Source organism: Pseudonaja textilis, chromosome 14 (genome assembly GCF_049901715.1).
Source record: "Pseudonaja textilis isolate UNSWEBS1 chromosome 14, rPseTex1.2, whole genome shotgun sequence".
NCBI lineage: Eukaryota > Metazoa > Chordata > Lepidosauria > Squamata > Elapidae > Pseudonaja > Pseudonaja textilis.
Genome location: NC_142003.1, coordinates 5,867,930 through 5,893,751, shown reverse-complemented (window position 1 = coordinate 5,893,751; position 25,822 = coordinate 5,867,930). Strand labels below are relative to the sequence as shown.

At 44.4% G+C, this 25,822-nt stretch overlaps 3 protein-coding genes across 8 annotated transcripts in view; 2 read left to right on the top strand and 1 right to left on the bottom strand.

Annotated features, from left to right (window-relative positions):
* The window catches only part of DNAH3 (dynein axonemal heavy chain 3), a 72,151-nt gene extending 62,509 nt beyond the window's left edge, over positions 1 to 9,642 (bottom strand). The window contains exons 1-9 of one of the 3 annotated variants that reach the window (XM_087912714.1): positions 9,536 to 9,642; positions 8,493 to 8,620; positions 8,071 to 8,172; positions 5,817 to 6,042; positions 5,410 to 5,482; positions 4,137 to 4,323; positions 2,531 to 2,720; positions 1,700 to 1,895; positions 186 to 311 (exon numbers count right to left, since the gene is read on the bottom strand). In XM_087912714.1, coding sequence (XP_087768840.1) covers positions 186 to 311; positions 1,700 to 1,895; positions 2,531 to 2,720; positions 4,137 to 4,323; positions 5,410 to 5,482; positions 5,817 to 6,042; positions 8,071 to 8,172; positions 8,493 to 8,525 — 1,133 coding nt within the window. In that variant the 5' untranslated portion in view covers positions 8,526 to 8,620; positions 9,536 to 9,642. Of the gene's footprint in view, positions 1 to 185; positions 312 to 1,699; positions 1,896 to 2,530; positions 2,721 to 4,136; positions 4,324 to 5,409; positions 5,483 to 5,816; positions 6,043 to 8,070; positions 8,173 to 8,492; positions 8,822 to 9,535 lie in introns of those variants that run through there. The other 2 variants (XM_087912715.1, XM_026704594.2) reach the window with 2 other exon arrangements.
* Positions 9,643 to 9,715: 73 nt separating this feature from the next.
* LDAF1 (lipid droplet assembly factor 1) lies at positions 9,716 to 19,282 on the top strand. 3 transcript variants are annotated; one of them, XM_087912735.1, is made up of 5 exons: positions 9,716 to 9,803; positions 14,322 to 14,436; positions 16,403 to 16,571; positions 16,995 to 17,133; positions 18,524 to 19,282. In XM_087912735.1, the coding sequence occupies exons 2-5, from the start codon at positions 14,374 to 14,376 to the stop codon at positions 18,618 to 18,620; spliced, it is 468 nt and encodes a 155-aa protein (XP_087768861.1). In that variant the 5' UTR covers positions 9,716 to 9,803; positions 14,322 to 14,373; the 3' UTR covers positions 18,621 to 19,282. The 3 variants fall into 3 exon arrangements, with proteins under 3 accessions (XP_087768861.1, XP_026560063.1, XP_026560065.1); XM_026704278.2 differs by lacking the exon at positions 9,716 to 9,803 and adding an exon at positions 12,401 to 12,786; XM_026704280.2 differs by lacking the exon at positions 9,716 to 9,803 and adding an exon at positions 12,529 to 12,905.
* Positions 19,283 to 20,573: 1,291 nt separating this feature from the next.
* LOC113452598 (melanin-concentrating hormone receptor 1-like) lies at positions 20,574 to 25,437 on the top strand. 2 transcript variants are annotated; one of them, XM_026724062.2, is made up of 2 exons: positions 20,574 to 20,940; positions 22,944 to 25,437. In XM_026724062.2, exons 1-2 carry the CDS (start codon positions 20,856 to 20,858, stop codon positions 23,939 to 23,941), a joined length of 1,083 nt encoding a protein of 360 aa, XP_026579847.1. In that variant the 5' UTR covers positions 20,574 to 20,855; the 3' UTR covers positions 23,942 to 25,437. The 2 variants fall into 2 exon arrangements, with proteins under 2 accessions (XP_026579847.1, XP_087798181.1); XM_087942055.1 differs by lacking the exon at positions 20,574 to 20,940 and adding an exon at positions 22,480 to 22,829.
* Positions 25,438 to 25,822: the final 385 nt, after the last annotated feature.

The window sequence follows — 25,822 nt, the reverse complement described above, 5'->3', positions numbered from 1 at the left end:
ATGATGGTTGCAGTGTCCCAAGATCATGGGATCCCCTTTTGTGACCTTCTGACAAGCAAAGTCAATGGGGGGAAACCACTTAACAACCAGGTTGCTAACTTATCACCAGCTGTGATTCGCTTAACAACGGTGGCAAGGAAAGTCATCAAATGGGGGATATTTGGCATGGTTTGAATATTTCTAACCTGGTCTGAAGGATCTCGTGAGCTTCCTGGCACTGCCTTCGGATCAGCTCTTCAAATTCGCTCGGAAGGAGGGGCAGCTCCCCTTCCAGGATCTCCTTGGTACGAACCAATCTCAGGTCAGAAAACCTGGATGGGAGAGAGAGTCACAGTTCGCACGACCTTATGCCATCCGGAATTGGGCCGAGTTTACGCCTGTTAGCGTCATTCTAAATAAAAGAAATGATTATGGAAGATGGACTCTGCTTTGTTTTCTTTTTTGAACGGATTTCATCACTTGGAAACCTGACATTATTCCGGATCTAACACAACCTGGAATTACACCACTTAATACTGGAAGTTAGAAACGACCCCTAAAAGTCACATTCTCCGACAGAAGTAACTCAACTTTGCCTGGTATCATCAAACTCCACCTCCAGGTCTCAGCAAGGTCAGCTTTCATTCCCACGGGAAGGAGAACTACCTAGCCTAAACAACGCTCTCTATCTCCACTCCTCTCACTTTAGGAATGTGGCAAGCCTGAAACCTCCCCCCACCCCCCCAATGCCAGCAAGAGAAAGAAAGAAAAGGAATATATAAAAGGGCTAAATAAAATGGCTACACATATGTCAATTTATTCAGTACTATTCAGATAGCGCTCCATTCGAAATCCAAGAAAGACACCCCTAGACTCCATTGTTATAGAGAAAAGGACTTGTTATGGAAATCAAGTGATAGCATCAAAAGGATTCTAGATCTGAGAATTCACATATACAAAGTGATGGCAACATTCCCACCCACAAGAGTTCAAATGGTCCATCCGATTGAAGATGTGCATAATGTCCTGTGGGGCATCTTCAGGTAGTGATGCAGACATCTGGCCACTGACCTTAGCCTAGTTTGATAAAGAGCTGCAGTTGCGCAGTAAGCAAGCAAAGAAGCATAAACAATAAAGTTTTTCCCCAAGTTATACAGTTCATTCTCTAAAACCTCCAGCACACTTCCCATACCCACAAAGCCCAACTGATTCACCCTCCCCCATGTTACTATGGCAGCTGAAAAGATAGCAGAAGAAAGGAGTCTTGGAGGATGACAGCTACTGTTCCATAAAAACAAATGGTTTAGCGTTTACTCGCTTAGTGACTGTTGATTGCAGTTGCTAAGTTAGTAATATAGTTGTTAAGCGAATCTGACTTCCTCATTTGACTTTGCTCATCAGAAGGTCGCAACAGGGGATCGCATGACCCCGGGAAACTACCACCGTCATAAATGTGAACCAGTTGCAAAGCATCTGAATTTTGATCAGGTGACCACGGAGATGCTACAACGGTTGTGGGGGGTGGGAAAGCTCATAAGTCCTTTTTTCCAGCGCTATTGTAACGGTGGCTAAACAACTAAACAACTTCGCTAAGCAAGGGGTTGAAAGTCGAGAGCTCCCTGTAATTGTGACCTGAGGATCAGCTGCAATGGTAACAAGGCTGCCTGCCTCAAAGTTTATTTGTGGACAGCAAAAAAATAATATTGTTAAGATGACTCACTCGGAAAACCAAAGTTGCTGTAAAGTGAGCATCATAGGATTCACGGTGAAGAGGTGGGTCTCGTTCCAGAGTTTGGTGTCTTGGTAAATTTTGTGCCAAGGAACCGGAGCCCGGATGACTCGTTGAGGAAAAGGTTGAGGGATGTTGCATATAAACAGCCTTTTTTTCTCATCTGGATCCATCAAGATGTAATCAACTGGCACAAAAAGGGAAGGACGAGGTATTGGAAGCAAACCAGAAAGGTAATTAAACAGGAATACAACCTTTTAAAAAGCTAGACTTAAATGCACCGAAAGGCACTAGGTGGCACTGTGCAAAAGAACTGATTGCATTCACCCGAAGCCAGAAAAACAGACAAAACCAATTCCATAATGTGGCTTTGAAATGACTCCTGGGTCTTATTCATTTGAACAAAAAAATATTTAAGCTCAGTTGATCGTATTAATTCAAAAGGGAAGGTGGTAAGATGGACGGCAAATTTAAACGATCAAACAAACAAACCACTTTATCTTGCCACACAAAAACTGATTCCCCCCATGCTGACTTTGAAGTCCTGGTTTGACCCTGGAGAAGTGTGTTGTGTGAATCTAGTTACTATGGCTACAAACCATGATTTAGGGCTTGGAAGGTGGAGTGAAAACCTGCCTGATTTCCTTTAACCAACGTATTATTCAAGCTATGGTTTACCGACCTGAGCATTCAAATAATTCACCCTGCTAAAATGTCAAGACTTGAATTCTTAGTGTTCTCCTTGAAGGAAGTGATTGTCCCCCCGCCAAAAAAAAATATTTCTTTTTTTGCTTTGCCCAAGGACGCTTGTCCTCCACTCACCAATGTTTTTCATGAGCCAAATCTGGTAATCGCTTTGAATTTCTCCCATCAAACTGTTCAATAAGGCTTCCAGTTCTGGGCTGGCAAGGAAATTACTGGGGATGCGAGTCAAAATATTGTTCAGCACGTTTTCATCCTGCGGTGCTAACATGTCTTTCCGGATGCCTTTATGGATGTAATAGCAATATCTCTGCAAAAGATCCAAAATGATTTTTTAAAAAAAAAAAATCAATCACTAGCATTACAAACCCTTGGATCATCCTGCTTGCCAATTCAGACCACAAAATATCTGTTAAATCAGCGGTCCCCAATCTTTTGGGCACCAGGGGCCGCTTCGGTGGACCACAGGAGTTGTGGTTTTGTATGCTGCCTACATCCTGTAGATGGAGTTTCACTTGTTTGTTCATGGATGAGAGGTTGGGGACCCCTTCATCAAACGTTGTGCAATGGCCTGGCACGTTAGTTTTAAAAAGTGTACAGGTACTCCTCAACTTACGACCACAATGGAACCCAAAATGTAGGTTGCTGAGTGAGAAACTTGTTAAGTGAGTTTTGCCCGTTTTACGACCTTTCTTGCCACGTTTTGTTAAGGGAATCACTTCTATTGTTAAGTTTGTCACCTGGTCGTTAAGTGAATCTGCTTTCCCCAGGGACTGTGCTTGTCCGAAGGTCGCAAAAGGCAAGTGCAGGACTCTTGGACACTGCAGTTGTCATAAATGTGATCAGTTGTCAAGATCCTGTGTGACCACGGGGTGCTACAACGGTTGTTTAGTGTGATAAAAGGTCCTAAGTCACCTTTTTCAGTCACTCTGAACAGTGACACTAAATGAACTGTTGTATGACGAGGATGACCTGTATTGCTGTGCCTCTGTTGGTAAAAGTCAACTACCCTAATGCCCTTTTATTGCGTATCTCTGAAAAATGGGGCTATTCTAGAGGCGGTATTCAGCCGGTTCTGACCAGTTCTGGAGAACCGGTAGCGGAAATTTTGAGTCGTTTGGAGAACCGGCCAATCCCGCCTCTGACTGGCCCCGCCAACCCCATCTCTTCTCCGCCTCCCATTGAGTCCCAGCTGATTGGCTGGGTCTCCTTTGGTTGCCCTGCACAGGAGAACGGAGCTGGAAAGCAGGTTAGTGGGAAATGGGGATTTTGCAGTATTCTTCCCCTGCCACGCCCACCCAGCCACGCCCATAGAACCGGTCGTAAATGAATACCACCACTGCCCGCCCCCATCTCTTGTCTGCTTCCCATTGAGTCCCAGCTGATCGGCTGGCCCTTCTCTGGTTGCCCTGCATAGGAGAAGAGAACTGGAAAGCAGGTTAGTGGGGTGGGCAGGGAAGGGGGATTTTGCAGTTTCCTTCCCTGCCACACCCACCAAGCCACACCCACCAAGCCACACCACGCCCACCATGCCACGCCCACAGAACCAGTAGTAAAAAAAAAAAAAAATTGAATCCCTATTCTCCTTAGCCACGAGACCAAACTGGCTCTGCCAAGCGGAGAGGCCCACAGCGTGGAAGGCTGTGAGGCCCCCGTGGTTCTGCATCACCTAAGCCTGCTTGATAAAAGAGGCTCAGAAAGGCCCCTTGTGAGTTGGCTTAGCCACCTTCAGATCTTCCTCTGTGGGGGCCTGTCGTCCTTTGTTCATCTCTTCCTCGCGATGACGCATCACAACAAACTGCTCCTCTGGGGTCAGGGGCTGGTTGTCGGAATAACGGGGAACTCCGTCCTCCATTACTTGAACTTCTAACCTCAACAAATCGAGACTGCACACCTGCGAGACCGTTTCAGCCCTGAAATGAACCACAACCAACAGGTAAGGCCTGTCTGTGCAGATTCTCCATCATCCAGGTTGTCCCAATGGTGCTTTTTTTTTTTCCCCAAAAGGCAACTAGACTTTCTTGGGGTTTGGTTTTTTTTTTTTCCCCTTGAAAACATTTTGTTTCTCATCTGAGGATCTTGAGTCAGAACAGAAGCTTCTTGGATGAGAAGCAAAATGATTTCAAGGGGGAAAAAAAAACCCAAGAAAGTCCAGTTGCCTTTGGGGAAAAAAGCACCTTTGGGACAACAGGTGAGTCCTGAACCTGAATAGCTGAGAAATCAATGCATCCTGATGGGGTTAACCCACCCCGCTCGTCCCAGCAGAAGGGGATAGCTGCAGACCCTGACAGCCAAGGAATTTCAGCTGGCAGGGTCCAGGAGAAGTTATCTTTGATACTGTGGCTCACACCCTCTGCAATATCTCTTTCCCCCAGGTCAGATCTCTTCCAAAAGGCCTTGAAGACATGGCTGTGCCAACTAGCTCGGGACCCCAATGGGGACGTGACAGATTTAAGCAGGGAACACACACCCTCCCTGATCCATACTGCTTGGTTTTATTGTAATGCCATATTTAAATTTCTTGATCGATTGAACCTTTTATTCTGCATTTTATTCAATGTCTGTAAGACACCTAGAATCTCCTCTGGCAAGATCAGCAGCATGCAAGTTTGATAAACAAACGAACAAATGAACAAACCAAGGAAGGGGCTATACTTGTTAATAACAAGGACTTATTAGTTATAAGGCATTGTGGGGTACAAGGGCTGTGTAGCTACGAAGAGACACAATGCAGTTTTCTTGGTTTTGGCGTAAGTAAAGTTTCCTAACTCAGCATGCCAAGCAAAGGCAGCCCATTGTGGTTTATTCCACAAACCATGATTAGGTGAACTAGATCTTAAGAGCATGCCCGTGAGCCCAAACATTACGGATTGTAAACTCTTGTTAAGGCGGAGAATGTTGGGCAAGCTTGGCAAAACGTGGCTTATTCAGGGGGCTGAATTCAGGGGGTTCAATCATTACCTACTGAATAAGCAAAAAAGGTAAAAACATAACAATACCTTTCATATTCACCCTCGATGTTTTTTACATATATTTTCATCTTCTTTTCAGATGGCGCATACTCTTTAGCAGCTGAAGAGATCTCATTAAAGAAAAGCCTCGGCCAAAATAAGAAAAGAAAATGGTTATAAAGGGTCTCCGTCATCCAGGTCACCGACTGCCCCAAAGGTGACTTTTTCAAAAGGCAACTGGATTTTCTTAGTTTTTGCTTGTAGATGTTCGGCTTTTCATCCAAGCAGCTTCTTCAGTTCTGAACTGAAGAAGCTTCTTGGCTGATTGGCAAAACGTCTTCAAAGAAAAACAAAGAAAGTCCAGTTGCCTTTTGAAAAAGTCACCTTTTGGACAACCGTGACCTGGATGACGGAGAATCTTCATAGACGTGGATCTCTACGCTGTAGGAGGATACGTGGGTATTCGGCTTTCTGTTTGGTGGACCCAGAAGCCTTTCGGATTCGGACAGGTGAAGCCAACCTCTGGAGATCCTTCATTTTCAGGTCGCGCGCCGTCAAGGTGTAGTTGTTGGCAATGGAGTTGCTGGGCGTGCGGAAATGACACTGTTCCTTCAGGGGCACTGCCAGCATCCAAGATGCTCGCTGCATCAGCGTGGGGTAGTGACTGCTCTCCTGGATCATCTAAACCCAGAACGAGGAGAAGAAAAGAAGCTGATTGGGGCACAGGACATGCAGGTAGTCCTCGACTTACGACCACAATGAAGTCCCAAATTTCCATTGCTAAACAAGGCATCCCAAAGGTGCTTTTTTTTTTCTTTTTCAAAAGGCAACTGGACGTGTTTTTTTGGGGGGGGGGTGTTTCCCCCCTTGAAAACTTTTCGCTTCTCATCCAAGAAGCTCCTTCCGTTCTGTAAACCTGGATGCACAATTTACTTAGCAGCTGCCTGGCTTAGCAACGAAAATTCCAGTCCCAGCTGTGGTTGTAACTCAAGGACTGCCTATATATATTTGTTGTAGCTGAGACAAGAATTCGATTGGGAGAATTCTTACAGCCTATTTCTTTTCCTCTTAACAAATCCAGGCTAATCTGGGAGAACCACGCCTGCCAAGGGAATTGCTTTCTGTTTCAGTGATTTCCTGGCACAGACATGGCAAAATATCGCAGATGGAAGTGGAGAAACAGGTTCCATCACTGACAAATGACTGGCAAACTCCTTGCAATGCTGCAATCACATCCTTCAAGTGAAGCCACCCACATGATGGTGCATATCTTAAGAGGAGTGCATATTGGCTTGTTGTCTTCTCAAGCAAATAAACAGAGGCGCTACACAAACTTAAATCCAAGGGGAGGGGGTGTCTGATCTCTTGCTAAGCCCCTCCAAACACATTGTGAAATCGGACAGGTTGTCCTCAGCTTACGACGGGAGAAAAGATTGAAAGTGAGAAATGCAATGAATTCCAATGTTATAGGGTGGATGGCATAACAGATGGTTCAGGATGCTAGTCAGTTTTGCTCTTGTTCCCTGACCAAAAACATCAATCCATATTTCTAGCATCAGCCATTTGCCCAGAATGGAGGAAGGCCTAAACTAAACTAATTAATTTCCTGGAATCTTTTTTCCCAGATTACTGCTTGCTCCCAAAGAGTACTCTTTTAGCGACTGCTTGGCTTACCAACCATTTGCAGTCACACCAGTGATGAAAAAAACCAACAACTTTAAAACCAATCCTCCCATTTATAACTTCCGCAGGTCTTGAAAGCAGAGGAAAGCTGAAGTGCAGATAGACCTCACTTACCCTGCCTCGTTCAGCAACCGTTCAAAGTTACAACGGTGCTGAAAAAGTAACTTTACAACCAACGTAGCAGTGACCATCGGTCATGTGATGGCCAGTACAGTCAGAGACTGCTGTCCTGTGTCACACCTGTTCCTTTTTTCCCCCTCTTGCAGAATGGAGAGATTGGAGAAGGCGGCTTACAAAAGACTAAGGAGGCACACAATGGAGAAGGCACTGGGCTGTTTGCCTAGCCTGCTCAAGAGCTGCCAGTGCCACCGCATGATGGGTAATTCCCTCTTGTGTGCTTGCTACTCTCTTGTAATCCTTTCTTCTCCAATCTTTCTACTCTGCAAGGGTGGGGAAGGAAAAAGAAAGGTCAGGCAGAGGTGAGATTGAGGAAAAAAGAAAAAGCCACTCTGTAAGCAATCTCTCTAGTGTCTGATATACTTTTTCTCCTTCCCTGCCAGCAGAGAGTGTGGAGAGGAAAGGATTACAAGAGAGTAAGCAGGCACACACCGGGAATACATCAGGCTTTTTGTGTAGCTCGCTCACAGCTTCCTTTCAATGTGTATTCCTCATTGTAAGCCTGCTTATTCTCTTGCAATCCCTTCCTCTTCAATGAATGTAAATATACACATTAATTCCATTCTGGATAACTATCCCAGTTCCCAGGTGAGCAAGGCAGAAGGGATATAAACAGAAGGGAAAGATTTGAAACTGGTTAATCTTGTCAACTGTCACCCAGCTAAACCCAGTGCTGCTGGACTGAATGGGGAAAAAGGAAAAATTACAGTTGCTAAATTGCTGATTTCCCACTTAGCAACTGTTTCAGTTAACAACAGGTGCCGGTTCCCAGTTGTGGTTGCTAAACAAGGACTACCTCGAACTGGCTTCCTATAATAACTATTTTCTAATAAGAGGGCAAGGACTCACCTGATACAGTTGGGAGGGATCAGAGACCGCTGCTGAAGGCAATGGCGGCAGCTCAGGTATCTGCTTTGCATGACTCATATTATAGATTGAATCAGTCTGTGACTAAAAAAATATAGGGAAAAAGCTTCAAGAAAATGCAAAAATGTATCTAAATAATGACACTGCAGTTCTAACACTCGGCCATCCTGCATTTAAATTGGTCTGAATAAAAACAAACAAACAATGTTGACCATGGATTGATAAAGAAGCTGAAACTCATTAGCTTTACCTAAGTCTGCATTACATATTAAGGGTTAAAAGCCACAATTGCTGTCATCATACAAGACGGTCACAGGAAGCTTAAATCACAGAAACAGGGCTGTGTTTTCTGGGCACAATAAGCAAATCCAGACAATGTTTTCATAAGAATTATTCACACCTACCCTCAAAATTTTGGTAATGTCCTTTGGATTCATGATGAATATTTCTTAGAATGTCCTTCTCTTCTTCCAAAATATCAATTTGATCAATTATCTTTCCAAAAATAAATTCTTATCCTGGCTTTAAACATCTAAAAGAATCAAACCGATTGATAGTCAAAACAAACCCGTTATGCTACAATCCATTTTTCTAATATTTCTTCAATAGGGCACGCACTGAATGTACCTTCAAACATCCCTTCAAACTTAGCTAGGTAGAAAAACATGCTATCTCAACTTTAGGAACTAGGAAGTGATACATACTCATACCAAAGAAGAGGAAGGGAGGGAGGGGAGAGGAGAGGAAGAGGGAAAGAAGGAAGGGGAGAGGGAGAGAAGAAGGAAGGAAGAGGAGAAGAGAGGGAGAAAGAAAAGATAGAGAGAAAGAGAAAGAAAGAGAGAGGAGGGAAGGAGGCAGAGGGAGGGAGGGGAGAGGAAGAGGGAGAGAAGGAAGGAGAGAAGGAAAGGAGAGGGAGAGAGGAAGGAAGGAAGGGGAGAAGAGAGGGAGAAAGAAAAGATAGAGAGAAAGAGAAAGAAAGAGAGAGGAGGGAAGGAGGCAGAGGGAGGGGAGAGGAAGAGGGAGAGAAGGAAGGAGAGAAGGAAAGGAGAGGGAGAGAGGAAGGAAGGAAGGGGAGAAGAGAGGGAGAAAGAAAAGATAGAGAGAAAGAGAAAGAGGGAAGGGGAGAGGGAGAGAGGAAGGAAGGAAGAGGAGAAGAGGGAGAAAGAAAAGATAGAGAGAAAGAGAAAGAAAGGGGGAAGGAGGCGGAGGGAAAGAGGGGAGGGGAAAGGAGAGGAGAGGGAGAAAGAAATGAGAAAGAGAGAGAGAAAGGAAGAGAGGAAGGAAGGAAGGAAGGAAGGAAGGAAGGAAGGAAGGAAGAAGGAAAGAAAAAAAGATGAAAATCAAAGTCAGGCACTTTCAAGCCACATTTCTTTTGCCTCTTCTCAACCTCACTCAGGACTAGGAAGGGGCGAGGGCCGTCTGCCACTCCGGGGGGCGTCCCAGTCACCTGTTTCCGTGCTTGCTGGAGAGGCAGAGCGCAGAAAGAACTTCTGCCCCCTGACATTCTCTCCCCCTTCTCGCTCGCTCGGGGTAACCGAGGGGACCGCATTGCTGTCACTAAGCAACCTGACTCCGCTCTTCCCACAGTTCACCACCCCCCTCCCACTCCGCCCAGTTGGCTGCTGGGCCACGCCATGCCTGCCAGCCTGAATCTTCACCAGCGGCTCCTCCTGCGAAAGGTGGTTTGTTTAACAGGCGAACACTGTTTTGATATGGTAAGATGGACGGGGCACTTAAGGTAGAACCAGGGGAGTGACTGGGGCAGCAATGGAGAGAAAGGGTAGCAAAGAGCTTTGAGGGAGAATAAGGACATAGCACTGGGCTCATTTTCATTTATTTTAGTACAGCCGCTTCCAAGAAACCAATTTTTGGCATTGTAACTGCCGTTGTTGTTGTTTTTTTACTCCCCTCTTTTATTGGCTGTACACTTTAGTATTATTAATTATTATTATATTCTATTGTTTTACAAGTACACGGGGTGCTTCTGTCCCAGGGACAAATTCCTTGTGTGTCTAACCAGGCTTGACCAAATACATATAGAACAAGTGTAGTACAGGCAGTCCTTAACTTACAACAGTTCATTTAGTGACTGTTTGAAATTACAACCCGACTGAAAAAAGTGACTTATGACTGTTATGCACGCTGACGACCATTGCAGCTTCCCCCATGATCAAAATTCAGACGCTTGTGGTCATAAGTTGAGGATGACCTGCATTTAAGTTTATCTTCCAGTATGATCCCAGCCTACCTGGGAAGACAGATCTCCAAGCCCTTTAATTTTAAACAATGCCATTTCTTAGGGCCGGGATGGTGAACCTATGGCACACATGCCACAGGTGGCACGCAGAGCCATTTGTGTGGGCATGTGAGCCCCAGCCAAACTTAGCTGCACTGCACAAGCGCGTGCCTCCCAGCTGATTTTCGGCCTGTTTCAGGCCATTTCCGCCCTCCCGGAGGCTCGAGGGAAGCCTTTGAAGCCTCAGGAGGTGGAAAAACGGGCCTTCTGGAAATACCAGAAGTGCCAAAACAGGCCCGTTTTTTGGCCTCCCGAGACTACAGAGGCTTCCTCAAGCCTCCGGGAGCGCGAAAATGGCCTCAAATGGGCCAAAAATCAGCTGGGAGACACAAACATGCACAGTGCAGGTAAGGGAGAGGAGCGGCAGTGTTGTGCATGCATGCGCAGGGGGGTGGAGTGCATTGCATTTCGGCACACAACAAAAAGGTTCGCCATTACTGCCTTAGGGCCTCCTAGGAGGTGTTCCTTCTCTGTCCAGGTATCCAGAGGCAGCAGGTTCAAAAAGTTAAAATGGCAGCTTGTGTCAAAATGGACCAGGGCTGCAATCACAAAGGTTGTGAAGCCATTTTTACTTTTTGGAGCCTGTGTTAAATCCATTAAGGTTCCCATCTCTAGGACAATCCCAAAGTTTCCCAGGATCTCTTGGGTGGTTGGATGTTAGGTTCCTGTTGTTGTTCTTTTGATTTATTTTAATGGATAGTTTTCTCTTCTGGATGTACATGAGCTCTTGCTCTGGGTTTGTTGTTTTTTTATTGCTTTTTGCTTTTTAAAATGTATTCCACCCAGTGTCATTTCGGGTGGGGAGGTAGTCAGATCTCCTTCACTTTTGGCCATGTTTCAGAGATATTCTGGAAATTGTAACTGAGGAACATCTGAATGCCAGAGTTCTTCTTCTTGGAACCTCAATGTTGGCTTAACAAAAAGAAGTGGCATCAATAGGCGTGCTCTGCTCATTTCAAATTAACTCAGGAAGTGATTAAAATGAGAAAAAGTCTCCTTAGTTCTAGTTTGCTTCTCTCCTTGATTAGCTTCCATCCTTTGCTTCTTCTCCTGTCTTCAGGTGCTTTGGAGAACAGCTTGACTCCTTCTTCTTTGGGGTAGCCCCTGAGATATCAGAAGACTGCTATCACCATGTCACCCCACCTGGTCCTTCTCTTCCTTAGACATACCAAATTCCTGCCACTATTTCTCCTTAGTTCCAGGTTGCTTCTCTCCTTGATTATCCATCCATTGCTTCTTGTCCTTCAGGTGCTTTGGAGAATAGCTTGACTCCCTCTACTTTGGGGCAGCCCCTGAGATACTGGAAGACTGCTCTCATGTCACCCCATCCTTCTTTTCCTTAAACTAGACATGTCTTCTGTCCATCCATGGTTTGCTCAGATGTCTTTCTTTCTTTCTTTCTTTCTTTCTTTCTTTCTTTCTTTCTTTCTTTCTTTTCTTTTTTTCTTTCTTTCTTTCCTTCCTTCCTTCCTTCCTTCCATCCTTCTTTCTTTCTTTTGCTTTGGAAATAGCTTGACCCCCTCTTTCTCTCTGTGGCAACCCCTCAAATATTGGAAGACCACTATCCTGTCTCTCCCCTGGTCCTTCCCTTCCCTAGACTAGCCAGGCCCAGTTTCTGCATCTGTTCTTCATAGGTTTTTAACCCCCTCATCCTCCTGGTTGCTGTTCTCTGCATTATTTCCAGAGTCTCAACATCTTTTTAATATTGTAGTGACCAAAACTGGGTGCGGTATTCCGAAGGCGGCCTTCCCAAGGCATTATATAATAATAATAATAACAATAATAATAACAACAACAACAATTGGGAAGTGTTCAACTAGTGATTTGTGATACGAAACCCAGCATGGTTGTCTTGCCTGCTGTGTATACTATCATTTTTGTGAAGAAGAAGAAGAAGAAGAAGAAGAGGAAGAAGAAGGAGGAGGAGGAGGAGGAGGAGAAGGAGAAGAAGAAGAAGAAGAAGAAGAAGAAGAAGAAGACGACGACGACTTGGGAAGTGTTCAACTAGTGATTTGTGATACGAAACCCAGCATGGTTGTCCCGTCTGCTGTGTATGCTGTCATTTTTGTGTACAACAAGAACAACAACAACAAGAACAACAATAATAATAATAAATGCCGACAACATCTGGCGGGCTGCGTGCCCAGCCACCATCGGAGTGAACCACCACCATCCTCTCTCCTTCTCTCTTTCTGTGCCGGCTTCATTGCTGCGCCTTGCAAGGGAGGAGCCGGGCTCCTTTCCGGAGAGGCCGACCGCGCCGGCATGAAGGCGAGGAGAGCGAATTAGGAGAAGCCGACGGGCGACGCGAAGGGGAAGGCGGCCCCGGAGGCGCCCAACAAGGCCCGGTCGGCTGAGGCGGCGCTGCTCTCGGCCTCTTTTTTTTGGGCGGCCCGGTGGAGGTACGTGACGCCGAGGGAGCGAGGGAGGGAGGCAGGCAGGCCCGGCCCGCTTCGTCGCCCTTTCCCTCCGGGGAGGAGGGAAAAAAAAAACGGCGGCCAAGGTTGCTTCGCAGGCCGAGGTCCGTCAGGGGAGCGTCTTTACCGCGGACTCGGCTCGGGCTTTGGGGGGGGGAGAGGGGGGCAGGCCGATGTTCAACAGGGCAGCCGGCCTCGCCGAGGCCCCCTCGGGTGCTGCTGAGGGTGGAGGGTCAGGCAGAGGTCCGACAGGACAAGAGTCCTCCCACCCACCCCGCGTTGGGCCTGTTGAGGGTCAGGCAAGAGGTTCAACAGGGCAGAGTCCTCCCTCATCCCCACCCCTCCCCTCCCCTTGCCCCTGTTGATAGTCAGGCAGTAGTTCAACAGGGCAGGGCTTTCCCTCACACTGCCCTTCAGGTTTTGCCCAGGCTGGAGGTTCAGGCAGAGGTCCAACAGGATAGATTTCCGCCACCACCCCATTGCCCCCTTTGAGGCTGGCAGGTCAGGCAGAGGTCCAACAGGATAGATTACTGCCCCTGCTGAGGCTGGCAGGTCAGGCAGAGGACCAACAGGATAGTGCCCTTGCACTTGGGACGCCCTGCTTTTGTCAGATTTTAAAGACCAACCGGCTACTTTGGCTTGCAATCTTGCAACTGGGGAGTTATAGAAGACAGGCAGGCAGGCAGACATTCAACAGGGCATCTGCTATCCAGTGAGGGGTTGTTTGAATATTTGTTTCTGGATAGCAAAGACCTCAGAGCAATTCCTTCATCATTTCATGTGGAAAGCATGCTTTTTATTTAAAAAAAAACAACCTTGTTTGTCTTACTTCCACCTGCCTGTTATTTCCTTCCTCTTTTACAACTTTATACACTGTGGAAACATTGTAAAACTGTAGTAAGCAGGCAGCCTTGAGCTTGCCAATACAAATGTAAAGGTTCTACTGAGGAATTGCAACCATGTGGAATCTCACTGCTGTCATAAGAGGACAAGGGAAGAAAATGAAGTTATCTGTTTCTAAAAATGTACGTTTCCTAGCAAAACAGAGATCCTAAAGGCTATCATCTAAGAATGTTTGAATACAGGGAGTCTTTGACTTACAACCAACAGTTGATCCTAAAATTTCTGTTAGTTTTGCCTCATTTTAGGACCTTTCTTGCCACCGTTGTTAAATGAATCACTGCCGGTGTTAAGATAGTAACACGGTTGTTAAGTGAATCTGGCTTCCCCATTCCACTTGGCCTGTCAGAAGGTCGCAAAAGGAGATCAGGACACTGCAAACGTCAAAAGTACTTGCCAGTTGCCAAGCATCTGAATTTTGATCACGTGACCATGGGGATGCTGCAGAGGTCGTAAGTGTGAAAAAGGTCATAAATCACTTTTTTACAACGCTGTCGTAACTTCGGAACGATCACTAAACAAATGGTTGTAAGCCAAGGACTACCTGTAGTAGCTTTTCCCTCTACAAACCTGAATAAACGCAGCAGTCGAAATATTCCCTTTTTTCATTCTCTTTCTAGGATTTAGGATTTGAAAAGGCACTGATTGGTTTTTAAGCTTGAAAGCGTCACCATGTCCAAAGAGGTAAAGGAACGGTGGCTGGCGGTGATGGATACAGTACATAGCAACTCACATGTAAGTTATGGAGGACTTTATAGCTTTAGGTGACATTTTCCTTCTGTTTAGGGAAAGGCAAGCTGAGCTAAGAGCAGGTGTAAATAAAAATTGGACGGTTAGGAGAGTTATCCTTCCTTTTTTCTCGTCTCCAAGCCATCTTTACGTAATAACTAGGCTAAAATTTGGCAATCTGTTTTGCAGGAACCCAACCAGTACGCTTGGGTTTTGGTAGGGCAAAGATCAGCCAATTGGGTTAATGCAATGGATCGTGTTAAATAATGCACTAGGCTGTGCGAATACAAATTTACAAAGTTATTGGGGGAAATAACCAAGTGTGTTTGGATATAACTCCAACCACGTCGTCAAAGGCTCCATCTTTTGTGTGTCTGTGAGACAGAGAAGAATAGAAGGGCCTCCTTGTGTGGTTGTGGCTGCCATCTTGATTTTTTGACCTCTCTTAGTGGATAACCTTAGTGTAAAATCTTAGCTCTCACCATTTTTCTCCCGTGATTTGTTTATTTATCTCTGTGCATGTGTGAACTCAAACAGCCTGGTTTATCAAATCAGCCTTTATGAATCCCTGCTTTATCTTAACAAAAACACTTCAATAAATCATGGTTAAGACAAGCAAACTTAGTGTATTGTGCAAACAGCCTCTGACTAACAGTGCAACTTTATATTGGTTTATATCTATAACAAGCCCTCAAAACAAGCTCTGATGATTCTACCTAGATGGGTAACAAAACGTTTTTCAAACTCAGAGAACACTAAGGATTATTATTATTATTATTATTATTTGGTAAATTTTATTTGAGTTTTCACAAAGAGAAAAAAAATACAAATAAAACATCTTTTTGGAAGTAGCGTAATCCTGGGTTACATTTCTTCGTACAGACACAAATTCAGGTTCATGCTCATTTTTATATTTTATTACTTTACTTTATTACCATATCTTATTACTATTTTACATTTTCTGCATAGCTTCTCCCCTCTTGTAATTTTCTCAATTTTATTTTAATTATCTCATCTCAATTCAAATCATTGTATTTATATTTTTTGTCTGTCCCGTTTCAATTATCTATTATCTTTTCTCATTAAACAAAATTTCTCCTGTAGTTACTGATTGGAGTATGACGCCTTTATATCTTTTCCCTAAAGTTGTAACATTCAATATAATACATAACTTCCATTTGGATTCTGCTTGGTACATTCTTAAAATACACACTGTATTCTTAAAAAAAGAAAAAATTATAAATATAAATAATTAAAACAGAGAACACTAAGGATTCTAAACCCTCCTCCCCTTTTTTTTTATTCTGCTAAGGCAGTTGAATCTCTGAACATTTTGAAATGAATTTTAACTTTGCAACTAAATATAATTGCATGTTCTTGATATTCAGGAGAGATGGTTTCATCCTGATATTCAGGGCTTCCGTCCTAAATTCAAGACAGATTCATAGTAGAGTCACACTTAAACAACACACACGTAGTCCTCAACTTACAACTATTCACTTAACGACCAAAGTTACAATGGCACTGATTGTGGCAGCATCCCCATGGTCACATGATCAAAATTTGGACACTTGGACAATGGCATGTATTTGTGGTCACGTGATCACCCTTTGCATCCTTTCCAGCTGGCTTACGACAAGCAAAACCAAGCCAGATTTGCTTAAATGAACCGGATGGCTCGCGTAACAACTGCAACAAGAAAGGTCGTAAAACTGAGCAAAACTCACTTAATAACTGTCTCCCTTAGCAACATAAATTTTGGGGCTCAATTGCAGTCGTAGGTCGAGGACTGCCTGTATTAGGCATTATTATTATTATTATTTATTATTATTATTATTATTCAGTGATTTCCTCCTGAAATAACTTCGCTTCCCAGAACGAACACACACACACACACACACACACACACACACACACACACACACACACCAGATCTTTAAAAACATTTCCCTTTGTTCCATTTATATCCCAGGTGGTTGCGTTTATGAATTCCAGAGTCGGCCAGTATTTAGATGATCACCCTTTCGTTGCCCTCTCCCTGATGGTATTTATTGCTGCCTCGGCCGTCCCCATTGCGTTTTTCCTGGTTTTTGTCGTCAGTACCACGGTCCTGGCATGCATTGGAGTGATCGTCATGGAAGGTATTCATGCCTTCGGGGGATTGGGGTTGGGATGACGATGCCACCGTGCCTCTCTGGAGACAGTTGGAGCCTTTAAAAGGAATTTAGAGCTTTCAACGTGATTTGTCATTCAAGGCTACCCAATGACGATAAATAAAGTTAAACTTGCTTGAAGTTTAATGGCAGGAGGCCTGTTTCCTTGGCAACAGTGCAGAAGTAATTCTTCATTGCCTCCTTACAGGATTTTATTCACTCTCCTAGTCTAGTCTAGTACCCTAAGATATCTTAGGGGCCTCCCAGACAAGATCTAACCAGGCCTTACTTACTCTGCTGAGCTGTCTAGACCAGCCGTAAATTTGCTAGTTGCTGCCACCTATTGACAATGAAGCAATAAAGAGATTCCCTAGAGAAGCCATAAGTTTAATTTCATCTCCTTCTTGCTAGGTTTCGTAATATCCTTAGGTGGCGTCACCTTGCTTTGCATTCTTGGTGGATTGGGCATGCTGTCGCTGCTGGTTTCCGGAATGCTGAGCGTTTGTTACCTGTCTCTTACAACCCTGCTCAGCTACTGGCCCATTCAAGAGTAAGTACCACAGGTCTGATAATAAATTATATTCCATATATTGTTCCAGAGCAGCCAAAAACCATAGGATTATGTAGAAGAGCAGGCAGAGATTGGAGGTGGAGTCAAGTGAGGATGTAGCCTAGAATCCTTATGTGTCCACAAATGCTCCAAGCCCAGCCCCACTTGACTTTTGTTAACTCTTATCTAGCACCAATTTAGTGCTGACCATTACTGGACTGGATTCTTGTCCTAAGCTTGAGCAATAAATTTTCTGAACCGGAATTTACATGTCCCCTTGATTCTTCACGCCTGACAGAGCAGTCCACATTTGCTGCCTTGACTACCCTTCAAACAAGGAGTCATGCAAATGTTTTGAAGGAAATTCAGTTCCAACAGATCGGTGGAGCTCCTGCATTGTGCTGAACTACAGTTTGCTCTAACTGTAGATTGTGAACAAGCTGTAACGAACTAAAGTTTTGAACCATGGTTCACAAGCCTCAGAAAGTAGCTTCACTCTAAGGCAAGTTAATGTTTTGCTTGACTGTGTATCGTTCACAGACCAGGTTTTATAATAAATCTCTCTTGTGTGTGACTCATTTGACAAACCACGGTTGCACAAGCCAGCTTGGCACTGTTTCTTGCCCCAGACACTGGCTTGGCAGTATAAATTCAAGGAAAAATAAAGCGCACTTTGTGATTCATTTATTCCCTTCCAGGCTGTATCCGGTCCCTGAGCTGTCAGTGGAAGCACAGCTCATTTCTGCAAGATTTTGAAGAATTAACAATTACTGTATTTTTTTATACTTCTGCCACAGCCTATTTTATTCTTTTTCTAGGCTATTTCCACTTAAGTTATAATTGCAGCACGGGCTCCATTCTCCCCACAAACCAATGTCAGCTCTCATTTGTGGCCATTCACATCCCACACTTATCCACAACCTCAAAAATTATATTTAGCTTGTGGTCCAAGTTCCCAATCTCTGTGATTAGTTTATATTTCACCAGATTTTACGTGTGCATTCCCCTTCGCTGAATGCGCCATGCAGTGGCACAACAAGCCAGCTCAGGCCCTGCCACCGCACAGAGATAAGAGTTTCTGCTGGAACCGACAATCAGCCAAAACAACAAATTGGCAATTGATGCTAAACAAAATAACACAACTTCCAAACCCATCGAGAGAAAGACATGTCAGCGTTTTTAAAAAAAATTCAGGGCAGAAGGAAGGGCCTTCGGTTCTCTTTTGAAACAGCTCCTGAAACAAGGTCACGAAGTCATGAATATTATGAAATGTTGAATAGCGGTCCTGTTCACTAATGAGATGTCACCCATGACAGTTGCAATCTTGATCCCTCTCTCTCTCTCTCTCTCTCTCTCTCTCTCTCTCTCTCTCTCTCTCTCTCTCTCTCAGGGGCCCAATGAAGAGAGAGAATGCCAATGGAAGCGGTTTTGTCTCCAAGATCCTTTTTGACGAAGAACCAGAAACGACTAACAAGGAGTGCGAATAAATTGGATAGCGGCTCAAAATGTCTCCGACATTAGCACTTTAGGGGTGGGGGAAATATAGCTGGGAAAAACATCCTTGTTACTGTATTCTATAGAATTGTTTACCCCCCCGAGAGGATCAGGGTTCAGCTTCTTATTACGGGAATTAGAGACGGATTTCTCCAGAGGCTGCCGCGGAGATAGCGGAGCCCTCGCTCCAATTATTTCGGGAACCTTCTCGGCAGCTTTTAGGCAGGCCTTTCCACGTACGGCTGCTCCTGGAGTCCAGGAACCCAACAACCTTGTTGAATTTAACATGGGAAGTAGGACAGGGGGAATGTCTTTAAGCCCGACTGCACTGTTGGCGACAGCAAATGGAACAGACACCAAATTAAAGCCGGTGCATCTCTTCCTGATTGCGTTTCGGTTGGGGTTAGGTCAAACATTTTTGATTCTTTCTTTCTTGAGTATTGGGGAATTGTGTTTTATCATTTGTTTTTCTGTTGTATTTAGCAGCTTGGCAGAAAGCTGGTTGGTTAAGCACAGGGGCTTCTCCTATGCCGAGTATCGGTCACTTCTAGCCCTACTTTGAGTATTTTCTTTTTTTTAAGTGTTTTTCTTCTGCTTCGTTGCTAAAGCTGTCATCAGATATACATTTGCCACTAAACTGTTACTTTTCATCCAAGCTGTCTCCGTCCCATTTCTCAGTTTGCACCAATGGTGTGAATGCGTGAAGCCCTGGCACTTCACCATATATATATTCACCATATATATGGTGAAGTGCCAGATAGATAGATAGATAGATAGATAGATAGATAGATAGATAGATAGATAGATAGATCTATCTATCTATCTATCTATCTATCTATCTATCTATCTATCTATCTATCTCTCTATCTATATCTATATCTATATCTATATCTATCTATATAATTATATAATTATATAATTAAATATAGGCTGGATTATTATAGCACAGGTGCACTTTTAATCATTTCCATCTTTTATTACATTAAAAACTAAAAGGGCAACTTTCAGAGATCCAAGATTTTCAGCCCTGAAAGCCTCAGATGGTGAATTTTGGAGCTAAGCAATAATTCAGTTAGCTTGGCCTTAGCATGTTGTGTGAATTTAGCAAATGCAGATTTTTCAGCAAACAGGGACAACATAGAAATACAAAGATTGTAACAGGGGACATGCCACTTCTCAGCATTACTTTCGTATCCCTCCAGTAGAGCTAAGTCTTAGGGATTTTCCCTTCCGTGTTTTGGATTAAATCTCTCCATGGGAGATTCTGGATACACAAGCTGGATATCTGGGTAAGAATTTATTGAAAGACCAAGCTTAAGATGACATTAGCCACATTTTTCCCACCCAACATCAAAAGATATACAGGTAGCCCTCAACTTAGGACCACAATTGCATTCTGGGAGTTGACATAGGGTGAGGTTAGGAGGGAGCCAAAGAAAACGGGTGAACCAGAATAAATGAATGGAAATGAGGATTGCACTCTTCAATTTGCCCTCTTGCCCTACTGAGCGATGTCTGTAGTCCACTCTTGACAAATCACACTCCAGGAGAGCCGACTTCAGGAGAAAAACAGCCAATTCAACACACACAACCGACAGAGCCACACTGCGAGGTAGTGCGGGATCTGTGTATCTTCTGAATGCAATTCACTGTGGCTTGTGAGCAGCATGGAGCAACTCGGCTCTGCAGGATAAGCTTTCTTAAAGGAGGAAAGACTCCGGGGGGCTTTCCAACCCCTTATTGCCCAGTTTCTCCCCCCCCCCAATTTGCAAAACACCCTCTAATTCAACCAACCACTCTTAAAAAATATCTTGGAGATAACTCGTTAAATCCAGGGTTGGTTGTCCCTGGATCACACCTGCAAACCCACCCACCAGGTCTACGATAAACATGATGTGGGCTTAAACCCCACAGCTCACATCTCTGTTCCCAAGCTAAATCCTCCCCCAAAATGCACAAAGGGGCTGGCACTGGCGTGTGCAGAAGGCAATACACACACAAAAGCGAAGTCAAGACAAGCGAGTGGAGCTGTGTGTCTGTGCGTTTCTCCTTTCCTGCAGCGGGCAAAACCGCTCGTCTCGAAGAATCAGGAAATGTGGAAGGCATGAGAGAGAGAGAGAGAGAGAGCGAGCGTCTCCTGGGGAATCCCATCTCCATGTGATCCCACCTTACCCTCTTTCCCACCAGCCCCGGGGATCTAATTGCTTTCCTACACGTTCCCTCCAAGAATGGATTTCCAAACCAACCAGACCTCCAACGATTCCAATTCTGCTCTAAACAGATCCGAGCTGGGACGAGCCTTCCCTCCCAATGGTAAGCTGAAGCAAAGAGAAAAAGAAAAATGCAGGGAAAATCAGGAAAGAAAAACAGGATGGTGTTGATCCTAAACTTTCTCTGATTTTTAAACCTGGAGGAAGAGGATGAGGGGGAGAGGAAGGCAGAAACTAGCGAGGAAATATTTCATAGCCAGCCAGGGAAATGTCTCAAGAGGTTGTGCATTTTCATATTTCGATTGGCCGCAGGGGATTCCCTTTGGCTGCACAGATTTTGTTCATTTTCGTATTGTTAAATGCCCAAGATATTATTGTGGCTCTGTGTGTTTGTATATTAAAGGCAAAATTAGGGGATGAAAGATTTCACCTATCCAGCTGAGGTAATTTTTGGCTTTCCCCTTTGTTAATGAGGTTTGCCTATTCTGATTGATTTGGTTTCTGTTTCATCTGCATTTCTCAAACCTAACCAAGATAATGCTTGCTTCTCCTTGTAATGAGAAGAATTGGACGCCCCGTCTGGCTATTACAAAATTATTCTGCTTAGCCCTTTGATCTGGGCGGTTGGTGCAACTGAATTCAAGACGATCCCTCGATTGAAAGCACCGGATCTTTCCAAGCATCAAAAGAAGTCAACCTGATGGAGTGAGCTCTTCAAAGAAGATGGAAAAGAGTTTCTGGGCATGCACAGAAAGCTCTTTTAGACCAAAAGGTAGCAGCTATGGAGTTTGGCTTCAAAGAGGTGCTTGGATTTAAGTATCTTGAAATCAGTGGGACTCTTCAGAGCTCTACTCTAAATTAGTATATATTGTCTGGGGGGGATGGAGGACTATGCCCAATTTTTAAGACCTATGAACTCCTAGAATTCTTGAGCTAATAATTAGAAAACGCTGCACGTTTTGCTCATAATTCCTTAAAGTTTATACTCTTCTTGTAAGGATCAGTATAGAAATCAGCTAATACAATGTAATGCGGTGTTTTTCAACCTTCAGTGGCTAGGGAATTCTGAGAATCGAAGTCCACAACTCTTAAGAGTTGGCAAAGTTGAAAAACACTATTGTAATGGATCTGAAATGAACCAGGAGATTCTGCGCACATCTCCTTTCTGGTCCAGGTTTGCTAAAATACATCACTTCAACACTTTACCTGAAGCCATAACGTGGTTTTCCCCTTAGTGCGTTGTCTAAATCTAGCCATGATTGAACAGTTCAGGAAGCATGCTTAACCATGAGAAGCAAGCCATGGCTTAGCATTCTATCCAAATTCAATCCACACTTCTGATTGTGTCCAGAAGGTTCCGTTAACCATCTTAGTGACCAGATGGGCTTTCTTCAAAGTTAGTCTGCCTTTGTATCTTTTATTTTATGTACACCGAAAACATTTGCACCAAGACAAATTCCTTGTGTGTTCACACTTGGCCAATAAAGAATTCTATTCTATTCTTTGCACACCTTTCTAGCTAGGTTTACACAGCATGATATACCGTGGTTAACCTAACCCTATTGCCCCCAACAATTTGGGTCCTCGTTTTACCCACCTCGGAAGGATGGAAGGCTTAGTCAACCTTGAGCCTGGTGAGATTTGAATTGCCAAATTGCAGGCAGCCACCAGGCAGCAGTAGCCTGCAGTACTGCACTCTAACCACTGCGCCACCAGAGCTCATAACTAAGAAGGTAACTAAGAAGGAGGTGGATCTCTTGAGTTAAGGCTTACTTGGGCATAGGCGTCCTCTTCCTCAGTCAGCCATTTTGGGAGTTGAAGTCCACAAGTCATAACGTTGCCAAGTTTGGAGATCTTTGTTTCAGAACCTTATTCACACTCTTAAATATAGTTAAAGGTTTCCCCTTTCCTTCTGTCCTCCATGGTGCTTTCTCTCTTGAGGTGTCCTGGACATGGAATTGTAGCTCCAAAGTTCCAGGAATCTGATCTGAGGTAATTATTAGTCACCTCAAGCTCTGGTGACCCAGTTTCTTCTTTAGCTGAGGATTCTTGAACAAGACATGGCACTTCAAGTACCCTCTTTCTTCCTCTCTCTTTTCTTCATAGGCGACCTCGGCTCCATGAGTTATTCGACCATCATCATGTCCACCCTCTTCGGTATCATCTGTCTGGTGGGCATCATTGGCAACAGCCTGGTGATCTGTGCCGTCTTCAAGAAATCCAGCCCCAGCAGCACCGTACCTGATATCTTCATCGTCAACCTTTCCTTGGTGGACCTCCTGTTCCTTCTGGGGATGCCTTTCCTCATCCACCAGCTGTTGGGCCAAGGAAGCTGGAAATTCGGAGGGACCATGTGCACCATCATTACCGCCTTGGATGCCAACAGCCAGTTCACCAGCACTTACATCCTCACCGCCATGTCCATTGACCGCTACTTGGCTACCGTCTATCCTTTCTCCTCCACACGCTTCAGGAAACCTTCTCTGGCCATCATGGTCATATGCCTGCTCTGGGCCCTCTCCTTTCTCAGTATCACTCCAGTCTGGATGTACGCCCAGCTCATTCCCTTGCCAGGAGAGCTCCTGGGGTGCGGGATACGTCTACCGGATCCTCGGTGGGACATCTACTGGTATACCCTCTACCAGTTCTTCCTTGCTTTTGCCATCCCATTTGTGGTCATCACAGTGGCCTACCAGAGAATCCTCCTGAAGATGGCCAGATCTTCTGAAGCCCTGACCAGGCAAAGAGGCACCCAGCTCCGGATCAAACGGGTGACACGCATCGCCATTGCCATCTGCCTGGCCTTCTTCTTGTGTTGGGCTCCGTTCCACGTCCTACAACTCATCCAACTGGCCATCGAGCCCACCTTGCCCTTCTATTACGCCTACAATGTGGCGATCAGCCTGGGTTATGCCAACAGCTGCCTTAACCCTTTCATCTACATCTTGCTGGGGCAGAATTTCCGACGGAGAATCACGGTGTCCGACCAACCTGCAGACGCGGAAGGACTCTTCCAACATCACGTCAAAAGCGCCCCTGGAGACCCCAGTGAATCTGGGCAGCCTTTGCTACATTTGGTCTCTGTCTTGGCCAGAGAGAGATGACAAATGGATTTATTTGGGGGAATAAACTCCAGGGATATGTGCTCATCCACTAGCTCTTGCCTGTCAGGATTCCGGCAGTTATTCCAATTAAATCATGAGCCTTGAGCTACACTCCCAAAACTTCAAAGGATTTATTAAAAGTTAACATGCCGGCATTAGCCTGGACGTAGCCAACTCTGAGATTCGTGATTCACTGTCACCCTTGATCCTGTTTTTCCCCTCCACCCCTCTGGGTGTATCATCCAACGAAACACCTCCATAGCCAAGATTCATCAATCATGCTCTGCAATTAGATTTTTGCATGGCAGAAGCTTCAGTCATCTAATCAGTCTTTGAAGAAAATATGAACGGAATGTACTTTCGATTCCACACTGCCACCTGCACTTTGAAACTCCACCCCCCTTTCTTTCTATTATCAACTATAAAACGTGTATACAAAATGTTCTATGAGTTGACAGTTGGCTGTGCGTTCGATCATAGGTAGAGACAGATATTTCTCTCTCTGGGCATGTTGAGAATATATCTAGTGAACAAAACTCATTGGTGACAGGAAGGGCATCCAGGCCAGTAAACAACTCAACTCCATTCAGTTGCCCAGACTCCACCTCGCAAGGGATTATGGGGGCATTAAATGGAAATGATCGGCGTTCATCCCCCATTTTTGAGAACTGGTGCCTTTGTATGTAAACTGATCTAGGGCTTAACCTGCAGGAGCGGGGTCATTAAAGAAATCGGTGTTTTGCAAACCTAGGAGCTTTAAGAGATGTGGGCTTTTAAGTATGCTGGCTGAGGAATGCTGGGAATTGAAGTCCACCCGTCGTAAAAGTAGCCAGATTTTTTGGAGGGTGGGGGGAAATCCACTGAAATAAACAAATCAAAAGAAGTCACCATGGACACTATATGCTTCTTTTTTTTAATAGAGATTCTCCAAACGCACCAAACTGATCCATCAAGAAAAGTTTTAAATGACATCTGTGCCCTTATTATTGGAGGTGGGGCTCAAATCATTTTGGGATAAGTCCCATAAAAACATTCAAGATTTTGCTTGATATTCTCATTTAAATTCAGTCTGACTCCATCTAATATTGTATACGGGCATGCTGATTAAATTACAAATACTGTATTGTTTTATTTTGTGCTTTGGTTTAGTTTCACCTGGAGTTTTGACCTTATGTGTTCGTGAACTGTATTGTACAGTCCAAAATCCTGAATAAAGAGAATCTAACTTTCTTTTAGAGAAATTGATTGCTGTGGGGCAAAACAACCAGAGGATAGTTCACACCTATTTTAACCCTCCTTCTAGACTCCTTCTTTCATTGGAGAAAACTATATTCATTTAATGACCACAATTCACTGAATAACAGTCATCAAAAATTGCTGGATCCAATTTCTATTGGTTTAGTTTTGATCCAGAATCACCTTTGCTGGAAATTGATCTGATAAATCTATTTTGTAGCCCTTTGGTGCTCTTTGAGCTTGCAAACATTTCATTATCAAGCTAGGTAACATCATAGCACTGATGGTGTTACCTAGTTTGGTAATTAAACATCTGCGAGAAAACCACCAACCTCAAGAGAACATCAAGAACCCCTCAGTTCTCCTCCTTCCCCTCCTCTCCTCCCTTCCCTTTCCCCTATTCTCCACCAACCCCACTCCTAGCACTGATGTTGTTACCTAGTTGGGTCATGAAATGTCTGCAAGAAAACCACCAAGCTCAGATAGCACCAAGGAGCCCTCATGTCAACCCTGAGCTACAAATATTCTCTCATTATGTTCCTTGAATAGAAGAGCTAGGTGGAAGACAAGGATGAGTTCCAGATTTTGCACATGACACGAGACAGATCTCCCTCGCAAAGAATGTGATTCTGGAGCTGCATTCCA

Bases quoted from the DNA above. Each gene is read 5' to 3' on its own strand.
- LDAF1 (XM_087912735.1), top strand. From the start codon at position 14,374: ATGTCCAAAGAGGTAAAGGAACGGTGGCTGGCGGTGATGGATACAGTA. The intron at 14,437-16,402 runs GTAAGTTATGGA...TTTATATCCCAG, and splicing joins CAGTACATAGCAACTCACAT to GTGGTTGCGTTTATGAATTC. The intron at 16,572-16,994 runs GTATTCATGCCT...CCTTCTTGCTAG, and splicing joins TGGAGTGATCGTCATGGAAG to GTTTCGTAATATCCTTAGGT.
- LOC113452598 (XM_026724062.2), top strand. From the start codon at position 20,856: ATGGATTTCCAAACCAACCAGACCTCCAACGATTCCAATTCTGCTCTA. The intron at 20,941-22,943 runs GTAAGCTGAAGC...TTTTCTTCATAG, and splicing joins ACGAGCCTTCCCTCCCAATG to GCGACCTCGGCTCCATGAGT.